Source organism: Magallana gigas, chromosome 10 (assembly GCF_963853765.1).
Source record: "Magallana gigas chromosome 10, xbMagGiga1.1, whole genome shotgun sequence".
NCBI classification, from domain to species: Eukaryota; Metazoa; Mollusca; class Bivalvia; order Ostreida; family Ostreidae; genus Magallana; species Magallana gigas.
The window spans coordinates 14014107-14041136 of record NC_088862.1 but is presented as its reverse complement, the minus strand read 5'-3'; the positions used below and the strand labels follow the sequence as shown (position 1 = coordinate 14041136).

General features: G+C 34.0%; 2 protein-coding genes across 3 annotated transcripts; one reads left to right on the top strand and one right to left on the bottom strand.

Annotated features, from left to right (window-relative positions):
- The first annotated feature begins 1521 nt into the window (after window positions 1–1521).
- Window positions 1522–3463, top strand: LOC117680575 (probable ATP-dependent DNA helicase RecS). Its single transcript, XM_066074108.1, has 4 exons — window positions 1522–1862; window positions 1989–2590; window positions 2689–2830; window positions 2919–3463. Exons 1-4 carry the CDS (start codon window positions 1526–1528, stop codon window positions 3461–3463), a joined length of 1626 nt encoding a protein of 541 aa, XP_065930180.1. The 5' UTR covers window positions 1522–1525.
- A 14-nt stretch (window positions 3464–3477) lies between these two features.
- On the bottom strand, window positions 3478–7319 carry LOC105345535 (uncharacterized). 2 transcript variants are annotated; one of them, XM_066074106.1, is made up of 4 exons: window positions 6367–7319; window positions 5579–6258; window positions 4335–5421; window positions 3478–4211 (listed from the first exon to the last, which is right to left on the bottom strand). In XM_066074106.1, the coding sequence occupies exons 1-4, from the start codon at window positions 6773–6775 to the stop codon at window positions 3478–3480; spliced, it is 2910 nt and encodes a 969-aa protein (XP_065930178.1). In that variant the 5' UTR covers window positions 6776–7319. The 2 variants fall into 2 exon arrangements, with proteins under 2 accessions (XP_065930178.1, XP_065930179.1); XM_066074107.1 differs by having other exon boundaries at window positions 3478–4178.
- Between the last annotated feature and the right edge of the window lie 19711 nt (window positions 7320–27030).

Below are 27030 nucleotides of genomic sequence, written 5' to 3'. Positions count from 1 at the left end.
GAAAAACTGATTTTAGTAATTTTTTCACAAAAATCAATGTATAGATTAGGCGCTTTAAAAAGCTTATACAAATGTAATTTGATAGGCAAACCATATTTTAAAAACATATTGTGAAACACAAGTATCATATCATTAGCTCTCATTAGTAAAAAAAAATACAACATTAATGTTATTGTTTTTAAATGCTAAAACAGACTCATTAATCTAAAGCAATTCCGAATTGCGAAAGATGTGATAATTTCCTACGCCAATATCACGCCAAAAATATGGTCCTTGTTAGATTCTAGACATTTTTCCATGCCAAGATGTATGATAGTAAAAAAGAAATAAAATTGTACTATTTTAATTTCCTTTCATCTTGGTTTAATGAACAATTAATCAAATTTACGTTTGACAACTCAAAAACCAGACAAGGCTCCTTCCTTAATAACTGCTCTATTTTCTAAATTTGTTAATGCTAATATGAGTATACAAACCAATTTGTATTTTTCCAATTCCATTTTATTAAGGTCTTCCGTTTCCAACGGAAGACCTTATAGTTTTCGTACGATTTCTTATTATTAGGGTCTTCCGTTTCCAACGGAAGACCCTCTTGTTTTTCTTCGGTTTCTTTTTATTATTATTAGGGTTTTCCGTTTTTCAACGGAAAACCCTTCTGTTATTCTACTGTTTCTTCTTCTTATTTTTTTTTTCCCGCAAATTTTGTGCACGAGATTTCTCGAATATTTTTTGTCTGATTGCTATGAAACTTTCAGGGTATGTAGATGATATTAATATCTCTAGACGTTTTTTCCAAATTTTTAAAATTCACTTCCGGTTATGAGTTATTGCCCTTTAATTGAAAATTGGGGGGTCTTTTGTCCAGAGTTGATCTCGGGAACTACAGATGATAGATGCATGAAATTTGGCGAAATTGTCGGTAACATTTTATAGTTTTGCTGGCATGAAAATTCTGGTAATTTCTTTGTTAGTTTTTGAGCTATTTGTCGCCAAAGTTTAAGATTTTTTCGGGGCTGAAATTTTGTTGCTTTTTGTATTATAACCTTTAAACTAAAAATATTTTGTAAATACATATAGAACAAAAGTTGTTTAGAATAACGAGAGCTTTCATTTAAAATTAAGAAAAAAGGGCTGGCCCCTATAATTAGGGGTCAGCAGCTCATACACGTATTTTTCTGATAGCAAAAATCGTTATCATTTTATGAAAAAAAATTAATTCAGTTATTGTTAATATATTAATTAATGTCACTTGGTATCAAATTAAACAAGTTCTGTGCTATATTTTTTTTCAAATTTCATAAAACAAATATGTGAGAATCGTACATGAACGAGTTAATATGTCTACATAGACACACAAGCAAACAAATGCCACATTAAGGCCCAGGCATTTACTGCATAGACTGGTTCGCTGTCACTGATTACGAGCGCGCCTCGTATAATCAACGACAGGTAACCACCAGCCATGATAACGCGTCATAGGAAATAGCAGTGACGAGAAAATCTATTTTTAGCCCGCACGCTTGCGATGGAATGCCGACGAAAAAATCTTGCAGAGAGTTTAGAGTTTTATTTCAAAACTAAAAAGGCTTTAATAGATATAAACAAAGAAAAAGAAACATATTTCAATTACTTAAAACCGCTACAAAGTGTTTCTCTGAAGAAATCTCTGGAAGGCGATTGTATGATTATTTTACCAACTGGTTATGGAAAGTCATTAATTTTTCAACTCTTGCCATTGATTTGCAACTCCAAAATTATAATTGTGAGTCCTTTGAGTGCAATAATCCAGGAGCAAGTACAGAAGTTTGGACAACATGCATTAAAAATAGACGGGAAAATAATCAGTCCTTTGGGGAATAAAGGTAATTTAAAACAGTAAACCTAAAATCTGTATTACCATAAACGTTAAATTTATGTGTTTCAATGGGAAAGACATTTTAAACCGTGTTTAATAAATCAACATTCCACTGTTACTGTTACATTTACAGAATCCCAATCTGCTAATGAAAATGTCAGCAGATTTATCAGTGGAGCTGCCACGTATCTTTTTTCGCACCCTGAGCACATTATTAACAAGCACGCGTGCTCAGTTTTAAAGAGAGATGTCTGGAGAAGTGTGTCGCACATCATCATTGACGAGGCACATTGTGTTGTTCAATGGGGCCACGACTTTCGCCCAGACTTTCAACAGCTTGCAAAACTCAGATCTATATTTCCCTCAGCCTTTTTTATTACTATGACTGCCACTGCCACTGTCAACATGCAAAAAGAAATATCAAGAGCACTCTGTATGAAAAGATTTTCCACTATATCTACTAATGTAGATCGAAGAAATGTAAAAATTGTTGTCACACGGCGGTTACCATCAACAGGTGGACAAAATACACCAGAAGATGCTTTTGACAATGTCATGGGACCTTTTTTGGATCAGCTATATCAGGATGTTGACAGGTACCCCAGGACCATAGTTTATACCAAATTAAAATGGTGTGGGTACGGATACTCTCTGGCAAAAAGAAAGGCTTTGGAGTTAAACAACCCACGATTGGTACAAAGAGTATCACAGTTTCATGCGTCGTGCACTGAAAGGGTATGAAATACTGTATGAATGAAATTATTCATATTATGTATCGATTTATCTTATATAGTCTTTGAAGTCCTTACCGTTTTTGTTTTTAAACCATTTAGACCAAATCTGAGATAGCCAACGACTTATCCGTGAAAAATGGAAAAATCAAGCTGCTTTTTGCCACCGAGGCCTATGGAATGGGGACTGACGCTCCTGATATTCTCCAAATTATTCACATTGGCCCTCCAAGTTCTCTTGAAAGTTTGTATTTTCTCTAACAAGTTGTCAATTTAATAGGAAAGTTAAGTTTATTTGAATACATAATTCAGTATGAATAATTTATTTACAGCTTATCTTCAAGAAATTGGTAGAGCCGGACGTGATGGACGGGAGAGTTTGGCATTGTTATATTTCAACATGAATGACATTGGGGCACCTCATGTTAAATGTGAAGTCAAGAACTTTTGTTTGCTCAACACATGTCGCCGAAAGTATATCTCGGAACATTTTGGCTTCACTTTTGAAAAAATTGATTTACCTCATAAATGTTGCGATATATGCCAAATTTCTTGCCCATGCGATACTTGTTTAGTAAATGCAGTCCAGAAGTGCGAAAGTTTCAAAGAATTAACAGAAAGACAACAGAAGAAAAAAAATGCAAATCAAGTTTCAACAGTTTTAATGGCATTTTTCGACCAACAGAATGCACTTCATGATGTTACATACCCCGAACTATTTACAGGATTGTCAAAAAAGACTGCGGATAAAATAGCTTCAGTTGTTGATCAAATTGAATCAGAAATGGACATAACAAAATTGTTTCCACATTTAGATCCGAAATATCTGTCACATATATGGGCAATTATTTCACACTGTAAATTTGGTTCAGAGTGATACATGTATTGTATCTAATTGCCAGAGTCCAGTGCAAAGTGAATTTTCTTTTGCTTAATCCAATTTTGAATATATTCAATGTCTAGATTATTGAGTAATGATGACGAAATGTTTTGGAATGAATCGTGAAACCTTCCTGGCTGACTGTGAAAAGGGCGAACTTTTCTTAAATCTTGTATGAGAGTTAGTTCGTCGCCAGTCGAAGCTCTGTCTGAATGTTTTTTAGCACGAATTAAAACGGAACTCTGTTGATCAAAATTTGAGCAAATTGTTTTAATTCCAGGAATGGCTCTGGTTCGATTACTTATATTTTTCTCCGTTTTGTTTGAACACATGTGCTTGATATGAGATTTGACTTCCTTTACCATGTACTCCATTCTCCGGTCTGCTGGAATATGACCATCGTATTTTCCGCTTATGTTAACAAAGAGACCGTAAAACATTTCGTTAGCGGCCTTTTCTGATAATAGGCATTCTTGATACACCAAAAAGCGCATTATTTCGTATGCATACTTTGACAAATTATTATGGGACTTCAAGTAGAGCATTGCTATTTTCAGTAGTCGCAGTCCACGTTTTCTCTCTGGCATGTGAGCGAGATCTAGCAAGTCTTTAAAAAGAAGGCCCACTTCCAGTAATTGGCAACCATAGTTGTAAATCCCATCAGGCTTCGGTTGCTGCTTTTTAGGGATCTTGATCGTAAGTTCTTTACCATCTGGAAGTTTTATTTGAATGACCGTTCCGTCCACTGAAAAATAGTTAAGATAAAAAATAAATGTTTTAGATATTTGTGTCATTTTTTTGCTTGTTTTGATTTTTAATTATTATTATGTAAAATTGATATACAATTATAATAGAATTCATCCCATACCTATGACCTGTTCTTCGCTTTCATTGGGATACTGCCTCTTAGGGAAAATGTATTTGTTCAACATTTCCATGACCGAGGAATAAAACCAAGATTGTTTTTCCTCGTCACATGTAAACTCTACAGGAACATGTTTAGTAGGGACGGAAAGCTGATTGTCCATTCCAAAATACTCCATTAGGCACTCAATGATGTAGGCGTCCACAACTGATATGAAAAAATCTTTGTTGTTGTCATAGTTGTCGTTTAGATTTTCCCCTATTTTCGTTCGACTTAATCTATTCTGTAAAGATCTAAGTGTCCCGAGTTCCTGCACACTTGTTGCATTAAAGAGAATTTTGTAAACCATTTTCAAATAATTCATGTGCATATGGAAAAATTCAAATGATATTGGTGTTAAAATTTGAAACCTGTCCTGCGGATTTTCATCATGAGCTCGCATGGCCTTTGCTCCAGAAAATCTTTCTCGGGTAAGTTGGTCTCCCCCAATATGAATTGTTGTTTCCTCGCTTACTTCCCTGCCAGCTTGGTGGTAGGCCTCTACTATTGAATTGGTGTAAAATTCAAGAATATGTACTACATCTTGATAATATTGTTCATTTCTAAACAAGACTGGCATTGGGATAACGTGTGTTTTTTCTTTTAGTTGAAAACTGCATGGCTTGCTGATGTCTTTTTGAAGAACGGTCTTGAATTGTTCAAAGTAAGGTAGAAACTTGAATGCAACTCGTGATATTAGAATAACATAGTCCTTCTTTGTTTCCAGCATATCTGCTTCTGATGGCAAGAAGCAGTGTACGGGGGTTGTTCTAAAATCTCTTTGGGGGAAAATGTTACTGAGATGATCGAATTTGATGTTCTGTACTAGGATCGCGGAACCGAAGGCATGGTGAAACTTGTCCTTGTTCTCTAATCTCTGGTCATGGACACCTACTTTCCAATTAATGTTGTCTCCCACAATTCTAAATCTTCTACCCTCTCTGATCAGATCAATCAACTCGTCGTTGAAATGGCCTCCTATTTGATCTACAAGTCTTAAGCTATTTGCGTAGCTAAGACAGATTCCAACCCTCTGCAGACGATCGAAAACCTACAAGTTTATCAAAATGTTTTGTAAATGCAATCTCAAACATGTATATTAGCAAACTGACTTAAATATTTGTTTTTAAAAGTTAAGTTACCGAAAATAGGCATAGAGCCCCCACCCCCCCCCCCCCCCCCGATTAATAATTTTGCAGTTTGAATACCTTTTGATCACAAATGTTGTCTACGAGAACCATTGACATCACTCTTTGCACATGACTCAGCTCTACATTTCTTGCTTGCGCTATTATTCCATAGATCATGGCTACCTTTGGAAGCACGGACTGGACTTTTGTGAAACAGCGTAAGTCCTCTGGACGAAGCATAATGGAAATGACTAGACTAAATATTTCGGGAAATTTCTTTTGAAATTCCGTAACAATTTCACACCATTGGGAATTTTTCAAATCATCTGTCGACTTTTGCATGAGTTTACTCACAAATAAATGTTTGCGATTACTTAAACTTCTCACAGACTGGTCAGCATTTTTCATCAGAATTCCTATGAATGCATTTTTTAAGTTGTCAATTTTCATGAATGTTGTTGAAATTTCTTGTATGGATTTGGTATTACAGGCACTTAGCAATAAGTCAAAATCTTCCTCAGATACAATGTCCAGACAGCAGTTGAAGGGACAAATGCCTTTACAGAGATCCTCGATTTTAGGATGATATGATAAATTTGAAACAGGAACAGATCCTGTATAGCTGTGTTCTATATGAATTATGTTAGATGCTTCTTGAAAGACAGCAGGTTTTGCTTTTTTGAATCTGGGAATTTTGCTGCTACAATAATTTCCATGATCGTGAGCCGTCGTGCTAGTATCTGTTTCGATGATTTCATCTGTAAAAGTGGATTCAAGTAAATTAATTCTTATATATATTAGTGCCATATTAATGAAGTGATTCAGTGTAAATGCGTTTAAATTTAAATTTAATACCACTTAATTACCTCTCAACACATGAGCATTTTTTTCACGTCCGGACTCTCCTTGTTCCGTCGGAAACAGGCATGTATGTGCCGACTTAGTAAAACTGTCTCCGAGGCTTCTCTTTTGAGGTCTTTTTTCGACAGCAGGAGAAGATGCCATCCTTTTGCATCGTAACTTTGAACTAGTGGCATTTTTTTGACAGTTTTCATAAAATTCATGGCATTTTTTATCCAAATTATCTAACTTTAAAAAACAATTTCTACACACGATCCCGCTTTCTATGTTAATACCTCCATATTTTAATAAAAGGTCCTTTAAATTTTGTTCTCGGATTTTAGCCGATTCAACTTTTCTAATCTCCTTTGGAAAATTTCCGCAAACTAAACATTTTTTAGTAGTTCCTAACTTACGTGGTGTACATTTTTCCATTCTTTACCATTTCTGCCTGATTTTTCAAAGGTGTGTGTTCCGTGTGTAGCCTGTGCGGTGCATTCAATTAAAATAAATCTGTCAATTTCAGAACTATGTGCTTATTTTTATCAGACCTTTGCGAGAATGGTGCGAAATCAGACCATTAACATCTTCAGCAGCCCCATAAATCAAGTTTATTAGGCATGGATTAGAATGTTAGGAACGGTCTCAGAGTCTGCTGACCCAATGATGACTTACGTACTCGATCTACACTGATATATTTATACAACATTTCCGATTATATTTAAAATGTTTACAATACCCACATAACCGTAGTCAACGGTGTCAAAATATTAATTTGTTCGTGTCAATTTAATAAAATTGTCAAATTCTTAAACGTTTTTCTTTGATCCGCCCGCCTCCTCTTTTTACCGATTTATTTTTAGTGTGCGCATATGCTGTGCGCGAGGCCGCAGTGAGTTTTCCCACTGTCATGGCGGTGGTGGTTACCTGTCCTTGAATTTCCTAGCGGCAGCGTATGGAATCAAGGGCAGGCTATCCAGTCTATTTACTGCATTACGTTGTGTTGCGTCTTAGATAAATTGTTGTGATTCAATTTCATTTTTTCATCTATATCATTTATGAATTCAATGAACACACATTATTTAATCGTTCTATGTGCAACTATTTGTCGGGGCGCCCCTGTTTGTAACCCCCGCGCGCGCGCCGAATGTAAAGCATTGTAGAAAAGAGAGAGCCGTAATGCAGAAGAGAAGTTGTGTATTCTTTCTGTGTACACATGCATTTTCAATTTGCTGTGAAACATATGAACATGCACAGGGAACAATACTACATATTTGTTTAAGGAGGATATTTTTCTCGTGTGAATCGTTTACGAGGAAATTCTGACAGCCACACTTCTGTCGACGATCAGCCGTTGATAAGCTACGAGTAATAAAGGAGAAAAGATGGACATTAAAGTGTGTGATTTATGTGGATGTTACTGAAGAAGGTGAGGCTTTTACTCCTTTTAAAGTTTCTTGTTAACTGGTTAAAATTTAGTATATAGTATAGATGTACATGTAAGTACGTGCACACTGTTAGATGTTTTTGTTATGGTGTGGGTGTTTGTTTACTAACGTGTAATTTTTACATGTTTCATGGATGTTTAGACTCGCTCGAGGTTCATGAGGGACTGGAAAGGGTAACTGAATTTATCTATTTAAAAAAATAACAGATTGTGAATTTTCAACTCAAAATTCAAAGCAGGGTCTAATTAGAAACATATCATATATTCTTATGCAGAAGACTCCAAATGTAGTCATGAATACCCTGTAGACATAACTTCAAGTAAATAAAATTGTATACTTCAGACTTCAGAGTTAAAACATGACTTTAATATCTTTATGATGCTGATCATTGTATCATTAAAGAGGTTTAGCAGACCAACGGGTACCCGGTACATGTACTTGTACATGTAGGTTACAAGTTAGAACTATGCCTACCATTCTACCAGTTCACATAATTTTTCTTGTTTAGCAGTTATGATGTGTACTTAAATTGTCCTTGTTAATGTTTTAAATGTAATTTTTTATTCTCTTTTTTTAATCTGACTACTGGCAGTACTGGCGTGCGAGCAGTTCTCGCCGAGGACCATTTCTCGCTGGTGCACTGTTACATCATATTTTCGTATATAATTTTATGTGTTGATAAAATGACGTAACAATGCACTGGTGAGAAATGGTACTCGGCGAGAACTGATCGCACGCCAATATTGATTAATTACAGACAAAAACTGAAGGTTGCGAGTGTTATTTTTTATTGAACAACATTGTTTAAAATAATTCTTTATATATGTGACGATCAGACCGGTTTGAATACCAGTGCCAGATAGCTCAGTTGGTAGAGCACCTGACTAGAGATTCAGGGGGCCCAAGTTCAAATCCCGGTTTGGTCCTTCATTATTTCTCCCATCCTGTTACAATATTGGTGTTGTGACCCAACCCCTAGGAACTAACAGGTTAACTCGATCCTGCCAGGGATGATCTTCGAGGGTGAAGATCATTTAAGGGGGAGGAATGTGACGGTCAGACTGGTTTGAATACCGGTGCCAGATACATGTAGCTCAGTTGGTAGAGCACTTGACTAGAGATTCAGAGGGCAAGGTTCGAATCCCACTTTGTTCCGTCGTTATTTCTCCCATCTTTTACATATACATGTATATCAGATATATGACAGATGATTAAGGTCATCACATGTTTTGCAAGATGCAATAAGTGTTAAAAACCTTTACTTTACAACAGAATACATTTAAGTGAATATTTATGTTTCTTGTTATTATTTGGTGTGGTTTTCTTGACAGTGTCGCATAAACAATTTACCCGCTCCTAAAACACAAACTTTCTTTTTGTGGATTCAGCTTACCGCTGATTGGCCGCTGTTGCAGCAGACAAATAAGATATGCACGCACAAAACACAATGAACTTATCAGAGAATGAGTTGAGTTTATTTAAACTGTTGGAATTTGGGTATTTTTTTTTAAAATGTATACTTGTGACAAAACATATATGTGGTACATACAGCTGTAGCTTTATGAAGAAAATTTTGGTTAGACCATATATACCTATCATGCAAGTAAATGATATTTACAAAAAACTTGCAATTTATGGCGCACGAAATATACGCTAGTTTTATAAAGATTGACATACATGTAATGTACCACATTCTTTGAAAAATAATCTATTAGAAATTCTTCATTAAGTTTACTCATACATGTTTTATGCTTATTACACGTAGTATTGTTTTTAAAACATGTAATTTATAAGAAAATAAACAAAAACCCTCCCTAAATTTATTTGCAAAAAAAACCCACACAGTAGAATTGATAAAAAATGGTATACCAGAAGCTAATACCAGTACATGTACTTTGACGCTGTTCGGTGGGTAATATTCGTTTGTAATTTACGAATTGAAATATTGACTGTTGCACTACAAGTACGGTAATAAACTCTCTCTCTCTCTCAAACTCTCTCTCTTTCTCAATTTGATAAGTGTTTATACCTAGTATGAAAATTTTTATACCCCCACAAACGAAGTTTAGGGGGGTATATTGGTTTCACCCTGTCCGTCTGTCTGTCTGTCCGTCAGTCTGTCCGTCTGTCCGTCTGTCTGTAGACGCAACTTTGTCCCCCCTATAGAATTTTTTATTACTGCATGGAACAGTTTGAAATTTTGTACATATGTTGAACACCATCTGAAGATGTGCACCTGCAAATTTTTTTTAAGATCAGACAAGATTTAATGATTTTATGACAGTATTCATTTTCCTTATTCTATATATTGTACACTAATGTTGAAAAGTAAGGGAGGTAATCCTTACAGATTTTATTAATTAATTAATAGAAAACACTCTAAAATATATTTATATAAATACATCCAGATGGAGTTTTTTGTCTTTATGTCTTAATTAATAAAAAAAAAAATTATTTTTTATAAGTATTCTATCAACTGACAATGCAAAGTTTTTGTTTGTCAATGATAAATTCTTAGGAGCTAATGAGAACATCATAGACAAGTGTGGCTGAATTCATTTGTCCCAAGGGAGCCATTATCTGAGCCATGGCTCAGATGGAGCATGTGTTTAGGGGAAATTGATAATCTGTAAAATGGGTGATGGTTTTGGGGCTATTCTAAAACTGTTTCATGTAAACCAAAAGGTCTATCATTATAAGGAAATAAATAATATAATTATTAATAAAGAAGTTAAACTATTTTTAAAGGTTGTTTAAATTTATTTGTCAAGTAATTTGATGAAGTGACCCTATTGGGCATTAATTTGAATGAAATTCAAAATTACTGACATGATTGTAGTGTTTTGGCAATTTTAAAATTGTTTGTAATATTAAATTTTCTTTTTTACATATTTTTACATAGTATGGTAATTATGGTAATGTTTTGGGAGTTTATTAAATTTAACAAGCTCATCAAAGAAAATCATAGTCCTATGGGATCAATTTTCTGATATGGAGTTCAATTGTGCCATAGGAGAAAGTGAGGAAAATTTGAAACAACTAATTGCATCTGTCAAGACTCTTATTAGAAAGATATTGAAAGTTTTATCAACAGAAGAGCATTGCTTGGCTACCGGTATTTCTATTCACTGCAAAGGGAGGGGTTATTGTCATTTTGTTGGTTTTTCTTTAAATCAATTAAATTAAAAAAATATATCATCAAATACATACATTTGTAAATGTATTACTGTTATAGATATGTATTTACAGTGAAATTCTGACAATTTTGATTTTAATTTTTCTTTGTTAACTATTTTTTTTTTTTACAATTCTAGGATTTTTTTTTTGTATGTGTTCCAAACCTTAATTATTATTCAATTCAATTATTTGTCCCATTTGAAATTAGCCTAGCGGGGGTATTAGTCCCATTAGGACAGTTCTAGTTTAATATTATATTATGACTTGATATGCAGATTTTTGATCTTGTACTGCCTAAATGTTATGTCATGTATTGGGATATGTCATACTTATTACACTGCATGGTCAGTGTATTTTTTACAGATATACTATGCATATGTTAATGTAAACACAGCTATTACTAGTACATGTATGTAAACACAGCTAATTATTTTTTTTAATTATTTCAGCTCAAAACAGACTCTTGTTACCACATGGCTTTTACCGGTACCTGTTGATTCTTGTGGGTCAGCTCCTGAGATTAACCTGTCACCTCTATCCACATGCATATTCCTTGTGTTCTACAGACCATTTACCGGTGATTCAAATTAAATCCGATAATGCATGAACAATAATGGAACTTGAAGAAAGCATCATGCCATGTTGTGGTTTGTGTTTGATAAGAAATTATGAAAACAAAATTAAGGCTGTTTAAAGAAATTCATAATTGCTGTGAAAATTTGTTTTTCAATAAAAGTATACAATTATGTTTCCTTTATTTTTTATTTCATAAAGATATTTAGATGTGTTTACATAATTGAACCCCCCCCCCCCCCCCCCCCCCCTCTATTTAATTGTCTGCATTAAGATTACATGTAGGATATGTAAATGTACATTTGACTTTGAAATAACATCTGCTATGATAATTACTTTTGAAATGAACAAGAAACAACCTATTTCTACCTTTCTAAGGTATATATGCATAAAAAAGTAGAAAAACATGTCAAATTTGAACATTGTTCATTGAAATCAACTCTGTCTCCAGCTACCTGGGTGTGTTTGAATTTAATTCTAATTTAAGGCAGATGTCTAACTTGTAGGTTGTAACTTACTGTTTTAGCATGGTTAGAAGAAGACTAGAAATCAGAATAGATTAGATATTCACTAAATATGATTGTTAGCTTACTTTTTTCATGAAAACAAGAAATCACAAGCAGGACAGCTGTCTATTTGTTAATTAAAATGGTACAAATCATACAATAAACAAATAAAGATCAAATTTTAGAATCATTGATGATTGTTTTCAAATATGTGTGAGAAATGACTCAAGGAAATTGCCACACGTTTCATAAAATTAGGTAAAACATTTCAAACCATGACTTTTTATGAAAATCAAAAGATTGGGGGGTGGGGGGTATACATGTAAGGGTATTTCTAAGTGATGTGAAGCTTTTATCATGATTATATCATGTAGGCATATATTGTATTGAATAAGGTTTCTTTTTAAAGGTGGTTGAACAAAAGTTGACCTCTAAAAGGTCAGGTAAAGATGTTTTACTATGGAGAACCCTGTAAATCTGTGTTTACTAAAGGAAATTGGAAATGGTGGGTTCACTTAAATGGCCATATTTTTATTAAACCTCAATGGAATTGGCAATATGTGGTATTCTTTTTCTCAGAATTGCATTAGCTTTCTTATTCTAAGACAAACCGTCTTTTCATAAAAATGTTAGTGTACTAAGTTAAAGATACAAGGAACAGTTTCGGATAAAGTACCATCAATATTTTTGTAAAATTGAGAGTGACTGTACTTGAAGGTTTATCATTGTTGCGTAGATTCATGAAATGAATTTTAATGATTATCAATAGTTAGAGGGATGTCTCTTGTTGGAATTGGTAAGCAATATTAAGGCCCCTAATTTTAAGTACATGAGAAGCAGAAATAAATTGTGAAACTTGCGGCTATGACAGATATGTTGACTTTACAGTGAAATTGAAGGTTACAAACGGGAGGTAATATAACATGAAATGTAGGTGGATGGGATATTATATGCCTATTTAGTATTTACTGGGTATGAGGACAATAGCAAGTTTATTGTCCCCCAAGACAGCAACTATTTAATGAGGCAAAGCCAAGGGAAATAGTTGCTGTGGAATGAGACAATAAACTTGCTATTGTCCGAATAGTCATTTAATTGGTATTTCATTATACAGAAGAAAACTTTATTTGTCAGCGATGCAGAATTTCTTGATGATAAACAAATTAGAGTTAAATCAAACTTTGTATTTAATGCGGCGATCTTATTAGGTCAGAGGTGTTCCGAGTTTAAGGTGATATGGGACACTTCCATGTTGTGACGTATTGTTTATCGAAATAAACAATAAAATAAAGTGTAATTATATAAGTACATGTAGTTTATTTTCAAAAATGGTCACCTAACTCCTTAGCACAGTGGGTTAGAGGGTTTACAAGGAACCTGTAAGTCATGAGTTCGAATCCCTCTGGGGTTTTTACAATTTTTACCTTTTCAAATATTTTTAAAAGCTACATGTATTTTTGGTTAAATATTGTAAAATTTGAAAATTCTAAACCGGTGAAAAGTTTTCAATTATATAGTACTTTAATCCACATTAATATCGACAGATGTCCCATACCACCTTAAAAAGGAGGGAAATCAAATTCTGCTGATGAATGGTTTTGATGACTATTCACCATGGGCAGATAGCATGGATACTATTTTAAATTAGATAAAAAGGCATGTTTATGCGGGCGCCTTCTAGTGATCAATTTGTCCATCTGTCCATCCGAGATGCCTTGACAGGAGCATAGCTTCTCTCCTCTTGGCCCAATCTGGCTCATACCTCGACATCCACAGGGTTCCTTTGGTTGAAGGATGTGCAGTGACCTTGAACCATGTTTTTAGGTATAAGGTTAAGGTCATAGCAGAATTATATATATAAAATCCTTGTCTGGGGCATATCTTTTTTCCCTTTGGTCCAATCTGGCTAATACTCACAGAGTGTCTCTATGGTTAAACGATGTGCAATGACCTTGCATGAAATTTCTAGGTAACGGGTGAAGATCATATCGGATCATGCAAAAATCCTTTTTTGAGAGCATATATAATTTCTACTAACCCCTATTTGGCTCAGACTTCACATAAGCAGAGCTTTTGAGTAAAGGGTGAAAGGGTGTCTAGTGACCTTGAACCTATTTTCAGTGAAAAGAAACTGTGAAGGTCATACCAGAATTATATTTTTAAAAATCCTTGTCCGGAGTATATCTTCTCTCCCTTTGCTCCATTCAGCCTCATACTTCACCCACATGATGCCTTTGTTCAAAATATATGCAATGACCTCGAATGATATTTGTAGATGAAGAGTCAAGGTCATATCAGATCACACAAAAATCCATATTTTAAGAGCATAGATATACTCTCCTTTTAGCCCCTATTTGGCTAATATTTTACCTTTACAGAGTTTATTGGTTAATGGCGTGCAGTGACCTTGAACCAAGTCTGTCAATGTGAAGGTCATAGCAGATCTTTTTAAAATTAGTTTTAAATAGTAGATTATTTTCCAAATATGCTTAATCTTGGTCAGATTGAACATAAATGCATGTATGTTAGGGGGAATGAAATTGAATTAAAAGTTCTATGCCAGCTGGAAAAATTTCAAGTTATAGGTCAAGGTCAAAGCAGAATTCTCTGAAATAACATAAGCGGGGCCCTTTGAAATGTTCACCATTTCAATGTTGTCTGGTTCAGAGTAATTTTACATAGAAAATATTCACAGAAGTACAGTAAAGTAAACTTTACATCGATAAGTTTCTGACAATTAATGACGCAACGAGCACACAGTACGAAAGGTCAACCTTTTGAAAAGCAGTGAAGAGGAAGAGTTGCTCAGAATTATGTTTTAAACAAAATTGATTTTTTACATGAATTTTAATTTTGCATTCTGGGTTAAGAAAAAAGATGTTAGTTCAAGGTAAAGTAAACTTGTACCTAAAATGAAGTCAAATTTGTTAAGTCGTACTTACACACATTGTGTTTTTTTGTTAAGTCGTTCTTGAAATGGTTAAGGGGTTTTGGTTAAGTCGTACTTAAAAACATTCGGATCATGTTAAGTTGCACCAAGAATCATTCGATTTTTTTTTTTTATCTTTTTGTACTTAGGTTTCTTTGTTACTAGATTAAGAACTCTGCTTCTTAGACGTACTTCTAGCGTTGCTTTCGACATTAGCGGAAAACCCACTCGTTGCTTTGCAACGAGCTTTGCTCTAGTTTTATTTGTTATTTTTTTTTCTGACTCCTTCTTAGCTTTATATCTCAAAAAGTTTTCATCCGATTTCAATGAAATTTTCAGAGCTTTTGTACAGTTACCGTGCCTCAAAGATTAGAAAGTTTCAGCACTTACGTCACTTCCGTTCAAATTTGGCGGCCATTTTTATATTTAAAAAAAGTGATTTTGTCCGGAAAAAATCTCCGTAAACTTTAAAGATATCGCTTAGAAATTTTTACTGATGATAGATGTATCAATTCTATAATGTACTGGGGGGTTTAAAATTTTGTTCATCATCTTTGCTCAAAACCGGAAGCAGTTCCAATTTTTGGAAATTTTCATTTTTTTGAACAAAATTAGACAATACTACAGTCCTATAGAACTTGCCATGGTGAATTCAGATCTGAAATCCGTTTGAAAATCGGACGATGCATTACAGAGATATCGGGGGTTAAAAATTGATTTTTCCGGAAATTTTGATTCCGCGTCCTTGGTTTAAAAAATAGCGTAATGTTCAAAGTAAAATTAACTCGTACCAAAAATAATCGCTAAGTCGTACTTGAACACATTCGGATTTTTTTGTTAAGTCGTTCTTGAAATCAGAAAGGTTTTTGTTAAGTCGTACGTAAAATCATTCGTATTTTGTTAAGTCGTACCAGGAATAATTCGATTTTTTTCATCTTTTTATTTTAGTTACTCTTGTTATTGGTTTAAGGGCTCTGCTTCATACAGGAACTTCCAGCTTTACTTCAGATATTAACGGAAGACCCACTCGTTGCTTTGCAACGAGCTTTGCTCTAGTTATTAGGGTTTTCCGTTTTTCAACGGAAAACCCTTCTGTTATTCTACTGTTTCTTATTATTATTTTTTTTTTTTTCCCGCAAATTTGTGCACGAGATTTCTCGAACATTTTTTGTATGATTGCTATGAAACTTTCAGGGTATGTAGATGATATTAATATCTCTGGACGTTTTTTTCAAATTTTTAAAATTCACTTCCGGTTATGAGTTATTGCCCTTTAATTGAAAATTGGGGGGTCTTTTGTCCAGAGTTGATCTCGGGAACTACAGATGATAGATGCATGAAATTTGGCGAAATTGTCGGTAACATTTTATACTTTTGCTGGCATGAAAATTTTGGTAATTTCTTTGTTAGTTTTTGAGCTATTTGTCGCCAAAGTTTAAGATTTTTTCGGGGCTGAAATTTTGTTGCTTTTTGTATTATAACCTTTAAACTAAAAATATTTTGTTAATACATATAGAACAAAAGTTGTTTAGAATAACAAGAGCTTTCATTTAAAATTAAGAAAAAAGGGCTGGCCCCTATAATTAGGGGTCAGCAGCTCATACACGTATTTTTCTGATAGCAAAAATCGTTATCATTTTATGAAAAAAAAAATTAATTCAGTTATTGTTAATATATTAAATAATGTCATTTGGTATCAAATTTAAAAAGTTCTGTGCCCTATTTTTTTCAAATTTCATAAAACAAATATGTGTGAATCGTAACGTTACATGAACGAGTTAATTTGTCTACATAGACACACAAGCGAACAAATGCCACTTTAAGGCCCAGGCATATACTGCATTACGTTGTGTTGCGTCTTAGATAAATAGTTGTGATTCAATTTCATTTTTTTCATCTATATCATTTATGAATTCAATGAACACACATTATTTTAACGTTCTATGTGCAACTATTTGTCGGGGCGCCCCTGTTTGTAACCCCCGCGCGCGCGCCGAATGTAAACAGTAACGAACGGCATTGTAGAAAAGAGAGAGCCGTAATGCAGAAGAGAAGTTGTGTATTCTTTCGACGTACAAATGCATTTTCAATTTACTGTGAAACATATGAACATGCACAGGGAACAATACTACATATTTGTTTAAGGAGGATATTTTTCTCGTGTGAATCGTTTACGAGGAAATTCTGACAGCCACACTTCTGTCGACGATCAGCCGTTGATAAGCTACGAGTAATAAAGGGGAAAAGATGGACATTAAAGTGTGTGATTTATGTGGATGTTACTGAAGAAGGTGAGGCTTTTACTCCTTTTAAAGTTTAAAAAAGTTAAAGTTAAAATTTAGTATATAGTATAGATGTACATGTAAGTACGTGCACACTGTTTGTTTTTGTTATGGTGTGGGTGTTTGTTTACTAGGCTAACGTGTAATTTTTACATGTTTCATGGATGTTTAGACTCGCTCGAGGTTCATCAGTTCATGGGGGACTGGAAAGGGTAACTGAATTTATCTATTTAAAAAAATAACAGATTGTGAATTTTCAACTCAAAATTCAAAGCAGGGTCTAATTAGAAACATATCATATATTCTTGTGCAGAAGACTCCAAATGTAGTCATGAATATCCTGTAGACATAACTTCAAGTAAATAAAATTGTATACTTCAGACTTCAGAGTTAAAACATGACTTTAATATCTTTATGATGCCAATTATTGTATCATTAGAAAGGTTTAGCAGACCAACGGGTACCCGGTACATGTACTTGTACATGTAGGTTACAAGTTAGAACTATGCGTACTATTCTACCAGTTCACATAATTTTTCTTGTTTAGCAGTTATGATGTGTACTTAAATTGTCCTTGTTAATGTTTTAAATGTAATTTTTATATTCTCTTTTTTTAATCTGACTACTGGCAGTACTGGCCTGCGAGCAGTTCTCGTCGAGGACCATTTCTCGCTGGTGCACTGTAACATCATATTTTCGTATATAATTTTATGTGTTGATAAAATGACGTAACAATGCACTGGTGAGAAATGGTACTCGGCGAGAACTGATCGCACGCCAATATTGATTAATTACAGACAAAAACTGAAGGTTGCGCGTGTTATTTTTTATTGAACAACATTGTTTAAAATAATTCTTTATATATGTGATGATCAGACCGGTTTGAATACCAGTGCCAGATAGCTCAGTTGGTAAAGCACCTGACTAGAGATTCAGGGGGCCCAGGTTCAAATCCCGGTTTGGTCCTTCATTATTTCTCCCATCCTGTTACAATATTGGTGTTGTGACCAACCCCTGGAACTAACAGGTTAACTCCTGCCAGGGGTGATCTTCGAGGGTGAAGATCATTTAAGGGGGAAGGAATGTGATGGTCAGACTGGTTTGAATACCGGTGCCAGATACATGTAGCTCAGTTGGTAGAGCACTTGACTAGAGATTCAGAGGGCCAGGTTCGAATCCCAGTTTGTTCCGTCGTTATTTCTCCCATCTTTTACATATACATGTATATCAGATATATGACAGATGATTAAGGGTCATCACATGTTTTGCAAGATGCAATAAGTGTTAAAAACCTTTACTTTACAACACAATACATATAAGTGAATATTTATGTTTCCTGTTATTATTTGGTGTGGTTTTCTTGACAGTGTCGCATAAACAATTTACCCGCTCCTAAAACACAAACTTTCTTTTTGTGGATTCAGCTTACCGCTGATTGGCTGCTGTTGCAGCAGACAAATAAGATATGCACGCACAAAACACAATGAACTTGTCAGAGAATGAGTTGAGTTTATTATTAATATAAAAATTGTTATTATTTCAACTGTTGGAATTTGGGGTTGTTTTTTTTTAAATGTATACTTGTGACAAAACATATATGTGGTACATACAGCTGTAGCTTTGTGAAGAAAATTTTGGTTAGACCATATATACCTATCATGCAAGTAAATGATATTTACAAAAAACTTGCAATTTATGGCGCACGAAATATACGCTAGTTTTATAAAGATTGACATACATGTAATGTACCACATTCTGTGAAAAATAATCTATTAAAAATTCTTCATTAAGTTTACTCATACATGTTTAATTTATGCTTATTACACATAGTATTGTTTTTAAAACATGTAATTTATAAGAAAATAAGCAAAAACCCTTGCTAAATTTATTTGCAAAAAAAAAAACACAGTAGAATTGATAAAAAATGGTATACCAGAAGCTAATACCAGTACATGTACTTTGACGCTGTTCGGTGGGTAATATTCGTTTGTAATTTATGAATTGAAATATTGACTGTTGCACTACAAGTACGGTAATAAACTCTCTCTCTCTCTCAAACTCTCTCTCTCTCAATTTGATAAGTGTTTATACCTATGAAAATTTTTTAATATTATATTATGACTTGATATGCAAATTTTTGATCTTGTACTGCCTAAATGTTATGTAATGTATTGGGATATGTCATACCTATTACACTGCATGGTCAGTGTATTTTTTCCAGAAATACTATGCATATGTTAATGTAAACACAGCTATTACTAGTACATGTATGTAAACACAGCTAATTATTTTTTTTTTTTATTTCAGCTCAAAACAGACTCTTGTTACCACATGGCTTTTACCGGTACCTGTTGATTCTTGTGGGTCAGCTGCTGAGATTAACCTGTCACCTCTATCCACATGCATATTCCTTGTGTTCTATAGACTATTTACCGGTAATTCAAATTAAATCCGATAATGCATAAACAATAATGGAACTTGAAGAAAGCATCATGCCATGTTGTGGTTTGTGTTTGATAAGAAATTATGAAAACAAAATTAAGGCTGTTTATAAAGAAATTCATAATTGCTGTGAAAATTTGTTTTTCAATAAAAGTATGCAATTATGTTTCCTTTATTTTTTATTTCATAAAGATATTTAGATGTGTTTACATAATTGAAAAATCCCCCCCCCCCCTCTATTTAATTGTCTGCATTAAGTTTACATGTAGGATATGTAAATGTACATTTGACTTTGAAATAACATCTGCTATGATAATTACTTTTGAAATGAACAAGAAACAACCTATTTCTACCTTTCTAAGGTATATATGCATAAAAAGAAGTAGAAAAACATGTCAAATTTGAAAATTTTTCATTGAAATCAACTCGATCTGTCTCCAGCTACATGGGTGTGTTTGAATTTAATTTTAATTTAAGGCAGATGTCTAACTTGTAGGTTGTAACTTACTGTTTTAGCATGGTTAGAAGGAGACTAGAAATCAGAATAGATTATATATTCACTAAATATGATTGTTAGCTTATTTTTTTCATGAAAACAAGAAATCACAAGCAGGACAGCTGTCTATTAAAATGGTACAAATCATACAATAAACAAATAAAGATCAAATTTTAGAATCATTGATGATTGTTTTCATATGTGTGAGAAATTACTCAAGGAAATTGCCACACGTTTCATAAAATTAGGTAAAACATTTCAAACCATGACTTTTTATGAAAATCAAAAGATTGGGGGGTGGGGGGTATACATGTAAGGGTATTTCTAAGTGATGTGAAGCTTTTATCATGATTATATCATGTAGGGGTATGTTGTATTGAATAAGGTTTCTTTTTAAAGGTGGTTGAACAAAAGTTGACCTCTAAAAGGTCAGGTAAAGATGTTTTACTATGGAGAACCCTGTAAATCTGTGTTTACTAAAGGAAATTGGAAATGGTGGGTTCACTTAAATGGCCATATTTTTATTAAACCTCAATGGAATTGGCAATATGTTGTATTCTTTTTCTCAGAATTGCATTAGCTTTCTTAGTCTTTTCATAAAAATGTTAGTGTACTAAGTTAAAGGTACAAGGAACAGTTTCGGATAAAGTACCGTCAATATTTTTGTAAAATTGAGAGTGACTGTACTTGAAGGTTTATCATTGTTGCGTAGATTCATGAAATGAATTTTAATGATTATCAATAGTTAGAGGGGTGTCTCTTGTTGGAATTGGTAAGCAATATTAAGGCCCCTGATTTTAAGTACATGAGAAGCAGAAATAAATTGTGAAACTTGCGGCTATGACAGATATGTTGACTTTACAGTGAAATTGAAGGTTACAAACGGGAGGTTATATAACATGAAATGTAGGTGGATGGGATATTATATGCCTATTTAGTATTTACTGGGTATGAGGACAATAGCAAGTTTATTGTCCCCAAAGACAGCAACTATTTAATGAGGCAAAGCCAAGGGAAATAGTTGCTGTGGAGTGGGACAATAAACTTGCTATTGTCCGAATAGTCAGTTAATTGGTATTTCATTATACAGAAGAAAACTTTATTTGTCAGCGATGCACAATTTCTTGATGATAAACAAATTAGAGTTAAATCAAACTTTGTATTTAATGATGCGATCTTATTAGGTCAGAGGTGTTCCGAGTTTAAGGTGATATGGGACACTTCCATGTTGTGACGTATTGTTTATCGAAATAAACAATAAAATAAAGTGTAATTATATAAGTACATGTAGTTTCTTTTCAAAAATGGTCACATAACTCCTTAGCACAGTGGGTTAGAGGGTTACTAGGAACCTGTAAGTCATGAGTTCGAATCCCGCTGGGGTTTTTACAATTTTTACCTTTTCAAATATTTTTAAAAGCTATTTTTTGGTTAAATATTGTAAATATTGATGACTATTCACCATGGGCAGATAGCATGGATACTATTTTAAATTAGATAAAAAGGCATGTTTATGCGGGCGCCTTCTAGTGATCAATTTGTCCGTCTGTCCATCCGAGATGGCTTGACAGGAGCATAGCTTCTCTCCCCTTGGCCCAATCTGGCTCATACCTCATCCACAGGGTTCCTTTGGTTGAAGGATGTGCAGTGACCTTGAACCATGTTTTTAGGTATAAGGTTAAGGTCATAGCAGAATTATATATATAAAATCCTTGTCTGGGGCATATCTTTTTTCCCTTTGGTCCAATCTGGCTAATACTCACAGAGTGTCTCTATGGTTAAACGATGTGCAGTGACCTTGCATGAAATTTCTAGTTAAAGGGTGAAGATCATATCGGATCATGCAAAAATCCTTTTTTGAGAGCATATATAATTTCTACTAACCCTTATTTGGCTCAGACTTCACATAAGCAGAGCATTTGAGTAAAGGGTGAAAGGGTGTGTAGTGACCTTGAACCTATTTTCAGTGAAAAGAAACTGTGAAGGTCATAGCAGAATTATATTTTTAAAAATCCTTGTCCGGAGTATATCTTCTCTCCCTTTGCTCCATTCAGCCTCATACTTCACCCACATGATGCCTTTGATCAAAATATATGCAATGACCTCGAATGATATTTGTAGATGAAGAGTCAAGGTCATATCAGATCACACAAAAATCCATATTTTAAGAGCATAGATATACTCAGTCTCCTTTTAGCCCCAATTTGGCTAATATTTTACCTTTACAGAGTTTATTGGTTAATGGCGTGCAGTGACCTTGAACCAAGTCTGTCAATGTGAAGCAAGGTCATAGCAGATCTTTTTAAAATTAGTTTAAGACAGTAGATTATTTTCCAAATATGCTTAATCTTGGTCAGATTGAACAAAAATGCATGTATGTTAGGAGGAATGAAATTGAATTAAAAGTTCTATGCCAGCTGGAAAAATTTCAAGTTATAGCTCAAGGTCAAAGCAGAATTCTCTGAAATTACATAAGCGGGGCCCTTTGAAATGTTCACCATTTCAATGTTGTCTGGTTCATAGTAATTTTACATAGAAAATATTCACAGAGGTACAGTAAAGTAAACTTAACATCGTTAAGTTTCTGACAATTAATGACGCAACGAGCACACAGTACGAAAGGTCAACCCTTTGAAAAGCAGTGAAGAGAAAAAGTTGCTCAGAATTATGTTTTAAACAAAATTGATTTTTTACGTAAATTTTAATTTTGCATTCTGGGTTAAGAAAAAAGATGTTAGTTCAAGGTAAAGTAAACTTGTACCTAAAATGAAGTCAAATTTGTTAAGTCGTACTTAAACACATTGGTTTTTTTTGTTAAGTCGTTCTTGAAATGGTTAAGGGTTTTTGGTTAAGTCGTACTTAAAAACATTCGGATTATGTTAAGTTGTACCAAGAATCATTCGATTTTTTTTATCTTTTTGTACTTAGGTTTCTTTGTTACTAGATAAAGAACTCTGCTTCTTAGACGTACTTCTAGCGTTGCTTTCGACATTAGCGGAAAACCCACTCGTTGCTTTGCAACGAGCTTTGCTCTAGTTATTATTATTTTTTTTCCACAAATTTTGTGCACGAGATTTCTCGAAAACTATTCGACCGATTTCGACCATTTTTTCAGAGAAGATGAGTCTTGATGTAAACTTCATACGTTTTTGAGATTTTTCCTGTCGGCACTTCCGGTACCGATTTATCGGCCATTTTGTACATTTTTACGACCTATTTTGTGCAGAGCTGATCTCAGAAACTATCAGAGATATGACTATGAAATTTTCAGGATAGGTAGTCTATCGTCTGAAGTTGTGCACTATTATTTTGTTTTACGCCACTGGCGCCATTTCTTGGAGCTCGCCTAGGCACGAAAATTGGGTACGAATTTTCATTCAAAATTTTCATACGTTTTCATCTGTATCTTTTTATCAGTTGATATTTTGTTAAGACATATATAACAAAAGAGGTAGATAATCAAAAGTTCTTTCCAACAAAATCAAAAATAAGGGGCTGGCCCCTTTATTTAGGGGCCAAAACACTCGTAAACTCTATTACAAATAACTTAAAAACGATAAAGATTTTGTAATGTATTATAGAAGCAAAGTTGTTGATCGTACCAATATCTATTAGAAAAAATTATTATCACGCCCATTTATTACGTAATTGGGGATTTTTAGGGGCCAAAATACTTAAACTTTGACGCAATATAACTAGAGAAGTAGAAATATTTTGTTAGACATCATAGAAGAAAAAATGTTTGAATTAATAATTTAAATTGATTCCACTTATCAAAACACGAATTTCTGTCCCCATTAAGGATCAAGAGGGCTGGCCCCTAAAATATTCAAACATTTGTATCTCAAAAATGATCAACAATTCTAAATGGGTGTAAGAACAAAAAATGTTAGTATTCTTAAACCTTTTCAAAGAAATCAAGAAAAAGGGGCTGGCCCCTTTTTTTGGGGGGGGGGGGGGCAAGAAACTCGTAAAGTCTATTACAAATTACATAAAAACGATTAAGATTTCGTAATGCATTATAAAAGCAAAGTTGTTAATTGTAGCAATATCTATCTAGAAAACTCATTGCAACACCCATTTATTACGTAATTAGGGATGTGTATACATTATCTGAAAGTGTGTGTGTGGGGGGGGGGGGGTAATTCTGAAATTATATCGAATATTCATGGTATGATTTAAAACAGAAATCGCAAGGAAGACCTACTCGTTACTCGTAACGAGATCGTATCTAGTTTCAATTTTACTGTTAATGTATGAAGATATTTGTATCCTCACGATAACAAATAGGACCGGAATCAAACGATAAATTATGTAGATCTCACAATAGTGTTTTTTCGATGGTTCAAAACAAGACTGCGACAAAATAATCCCGAATTCCCTTCAGTTTTAGGGGTTTTCCGCCCGCAACAGGACTGTATTTTTATGAGATTAAAAATAAAGTGTAAAACGCCTGATTTTCCCACTTTTGTAAAAATACTAGGTCACTTGAATATTTGATGCCAGTTGTTTCGGCATGGGGATGATAATTATAAGGCTCGGACTTGATTTTCAAGCACATGTGTAACTTTGATGTATACAAACTCTAGAGTCTTTGTTGATAGCTGTGTTTTTTGGCTACTAAATTGTTTGGGAACTATTATTTTTAAAGTTGTAAAGAGGGATTTTTAAAAAAGTTTGTTTTAAATTAAAAATTTGCTTAAATTTGGTAGGAATTTATAGTAAAAATTAATAGTGGTGTGCAGTCGATAATTCAAATTGTCAAGCATGCAGCCATTAAATGTTCGGAAATTTTTTTCCACAAATTTTTTTTTTCAAAATTAAATAAAATACATCGGGGCAGGTCATTTTCAGAGGGGCGGGCGGGGATGAGGATCTAAAAAAACAAAATGATTTTCTGTGGCCCACACTGCTCAACGCGTTATCAGCTATTCAGTTGTTATCGGACATTCGGTGCAAGGAAAGATGATTGCTTTTTAACGTGGGTAAGTCTAAATTTCTTAATGCAACGACAAATATATACTTGCGCAAACAAAGTTTGTTTGTGATCTTTAGTAGATAAATGATTATTCTTTCAGCAGCCAAAAGCACAGACCAAATCTCTCTTTTTCAAATATTCTACAGCTCTTCAAAGTGGTTTTTGAAATAAAATTTTTGGATTATGTCACCACATTGTAATAGTCTTTGTAGAAGTTGAAATCTACTTGTTCTTTAAATCAAAATGGTTTCTTCATTCTATGTACAATCACAAAGCTTTACATAAGCAGACATATCTTTAAAAAAAAATATGGTTCAATGCTTAAATATTTCTAAATATACCGTTTGTTTATTTTGTTTTGTTTTTGTCTGTTTGGAACTACATATGTACTTCAGCGATAATATATTTACTAAGTTCACGTATTACAGTGGCGTCGGAACCAAATTGAAAGTGGGGGGGGGGGGGGGGGCTAGACTAATCCTCAGATATTTTGACAAGCAAAAAAAAAAAAAACACCAAAAAAAAAAACCCCTCTAATTCCACCAAAATCAGGAAAATCCTAATCCGGGGGGGGGGGGGGTATACCTATAGAACCAAAGAAAAATTTTAACTTCCAATTCCGTGGAGGGGGTTGGGGTCAATATTTCCGTCTTCTCAAGGTAAATTTTGCAACAATTTTCCTTCCTGCGAGAAAAAGTGGGGGGGGGGGGGGGGGGGGGGGGCTGAACCCTCTATGATGCTATGTGCCTTATGGTTAGGTCTAACTTTGAAAAACAAGTGAAAAGCTGTCAATGTGACAGCAAACTGGATTTTCATTTATGTGAACTGTATCCATAATCCATCTCAACCCGTATCCAGTGAAATGGAGTACCCTATATGCAATATTTTGCCAAAAATGACTAAGTTCAAAAGCTGGGTTTTTTTCATGACTTATCGGAAATCAAAATCCTAGCAATATGCACACCTCTTATATAAGTACAATTGATTTGCAAAAGAACAACTTCTTGAAAACTGTAGGAGGAGTTATCCATACAATGAGGGTACCCTATAAGCAATATTTTGCCAAAAAATGACCAAGTTCAAAAGCTGGTATTTTTTTCATAAATTATTGGAAATCAAAATCCTAGCAGTTCGTCGAGCGATAGTCGAGTACTCGATCGTTGATTCATTTAATACTGTGTCCTTTACAAATAAAATGATAAATAATGCTGCTGTCCATACATCCTATAAATGGAATCTATTTAATCTTCATCTCCATATGCAGATGTCCTGGTTTTTCCTTTAAAATAATTGAGCAACATACAATCTTAATGCAACTTAAACCAACAATTAAAGATTATTTCATATTTTGAAAAATATCAAAGTTTTTTTCCTAAATATTCCTATTATTTCGACCATCATGCATTAATAAAAACTTCGTTTTATTTTACATCCCAGTAATCTATCGTCAGAGTTGATGACCACTTATAGCTTTAAGTATTGCGAATTATGTGTGTACACATTTACTACAGCTATATAAATTAGCACAGTTCACAATTATGAGTGTTTTAACTAGAAAAGTCGATCTAAGTTTGAAGTAAACAATTTCAAATACGAATGCATCTGCTCAACCAATGGTTTCTGAACCTCACACGAGGAATGGTGCTGCGGATCAGAAACCCTTGGCTAGCGAAGATGGTGCTCAAATAAATATATATGTACATGTAACTATATATGCAAAGCGTTGATGAAACAAGAGGTCCATGGGCCACATCGCTTACATGAGCAAAATAGGAATGATAAAATCAGCTTATCAGAGTCACAATTCAAACTATCTTGGCATTGTAGTATAAAACATATAGATCCTGTATAAATCAGAG

Excerpts from the sequence above, each read along its gene's own strand:
- LOC105345535 (XM_066074106.1), bottom strand. The coding sequence starts at position 6,775 with ATGGAAAAATGTACACCACGTAAGTTAGGAACTACTAAAAAATGTTTA. Across the intron at positions 5,422-5,578 it reads ACAACATTTGTGATCAAAAG|GTTTTCGATCGTCTGCAGAG; the intron begins GTATTCAAACTG and ends ATAAACTTGTAG. Across the intron at positions 4,212-4,334 it reads AAGCGAAGAACAGGTCATAG|TGGACGGAACGGTCATTCAA; the intron begins GTATGGGATGAA and ends ACTATTTTTCAG.
- LOC117680575 (XM_066074108.1), top strand. The coding sequence starts at position 1,526 with ATGGAATGCCGACGAAAAAATCTTGCAGAGAGTTTAGAGTTTTATTTC. Across the intron at positions 2,591-2,688 it reads ATGCGTCGTGCACTGAAAGG|ACCAAATCTGAGATAGCCAA; the intron begins GTATGAAATACT and ends TAAACCATTTAG. Across the intron at positions 2,831-2,918 it reads CCCTCCAAGTTCTCTTGAAA|CTTATCTTCAAGAAATTGGT; the intron begins GTTTGTATTTTC and ends ATTTATTTACAG.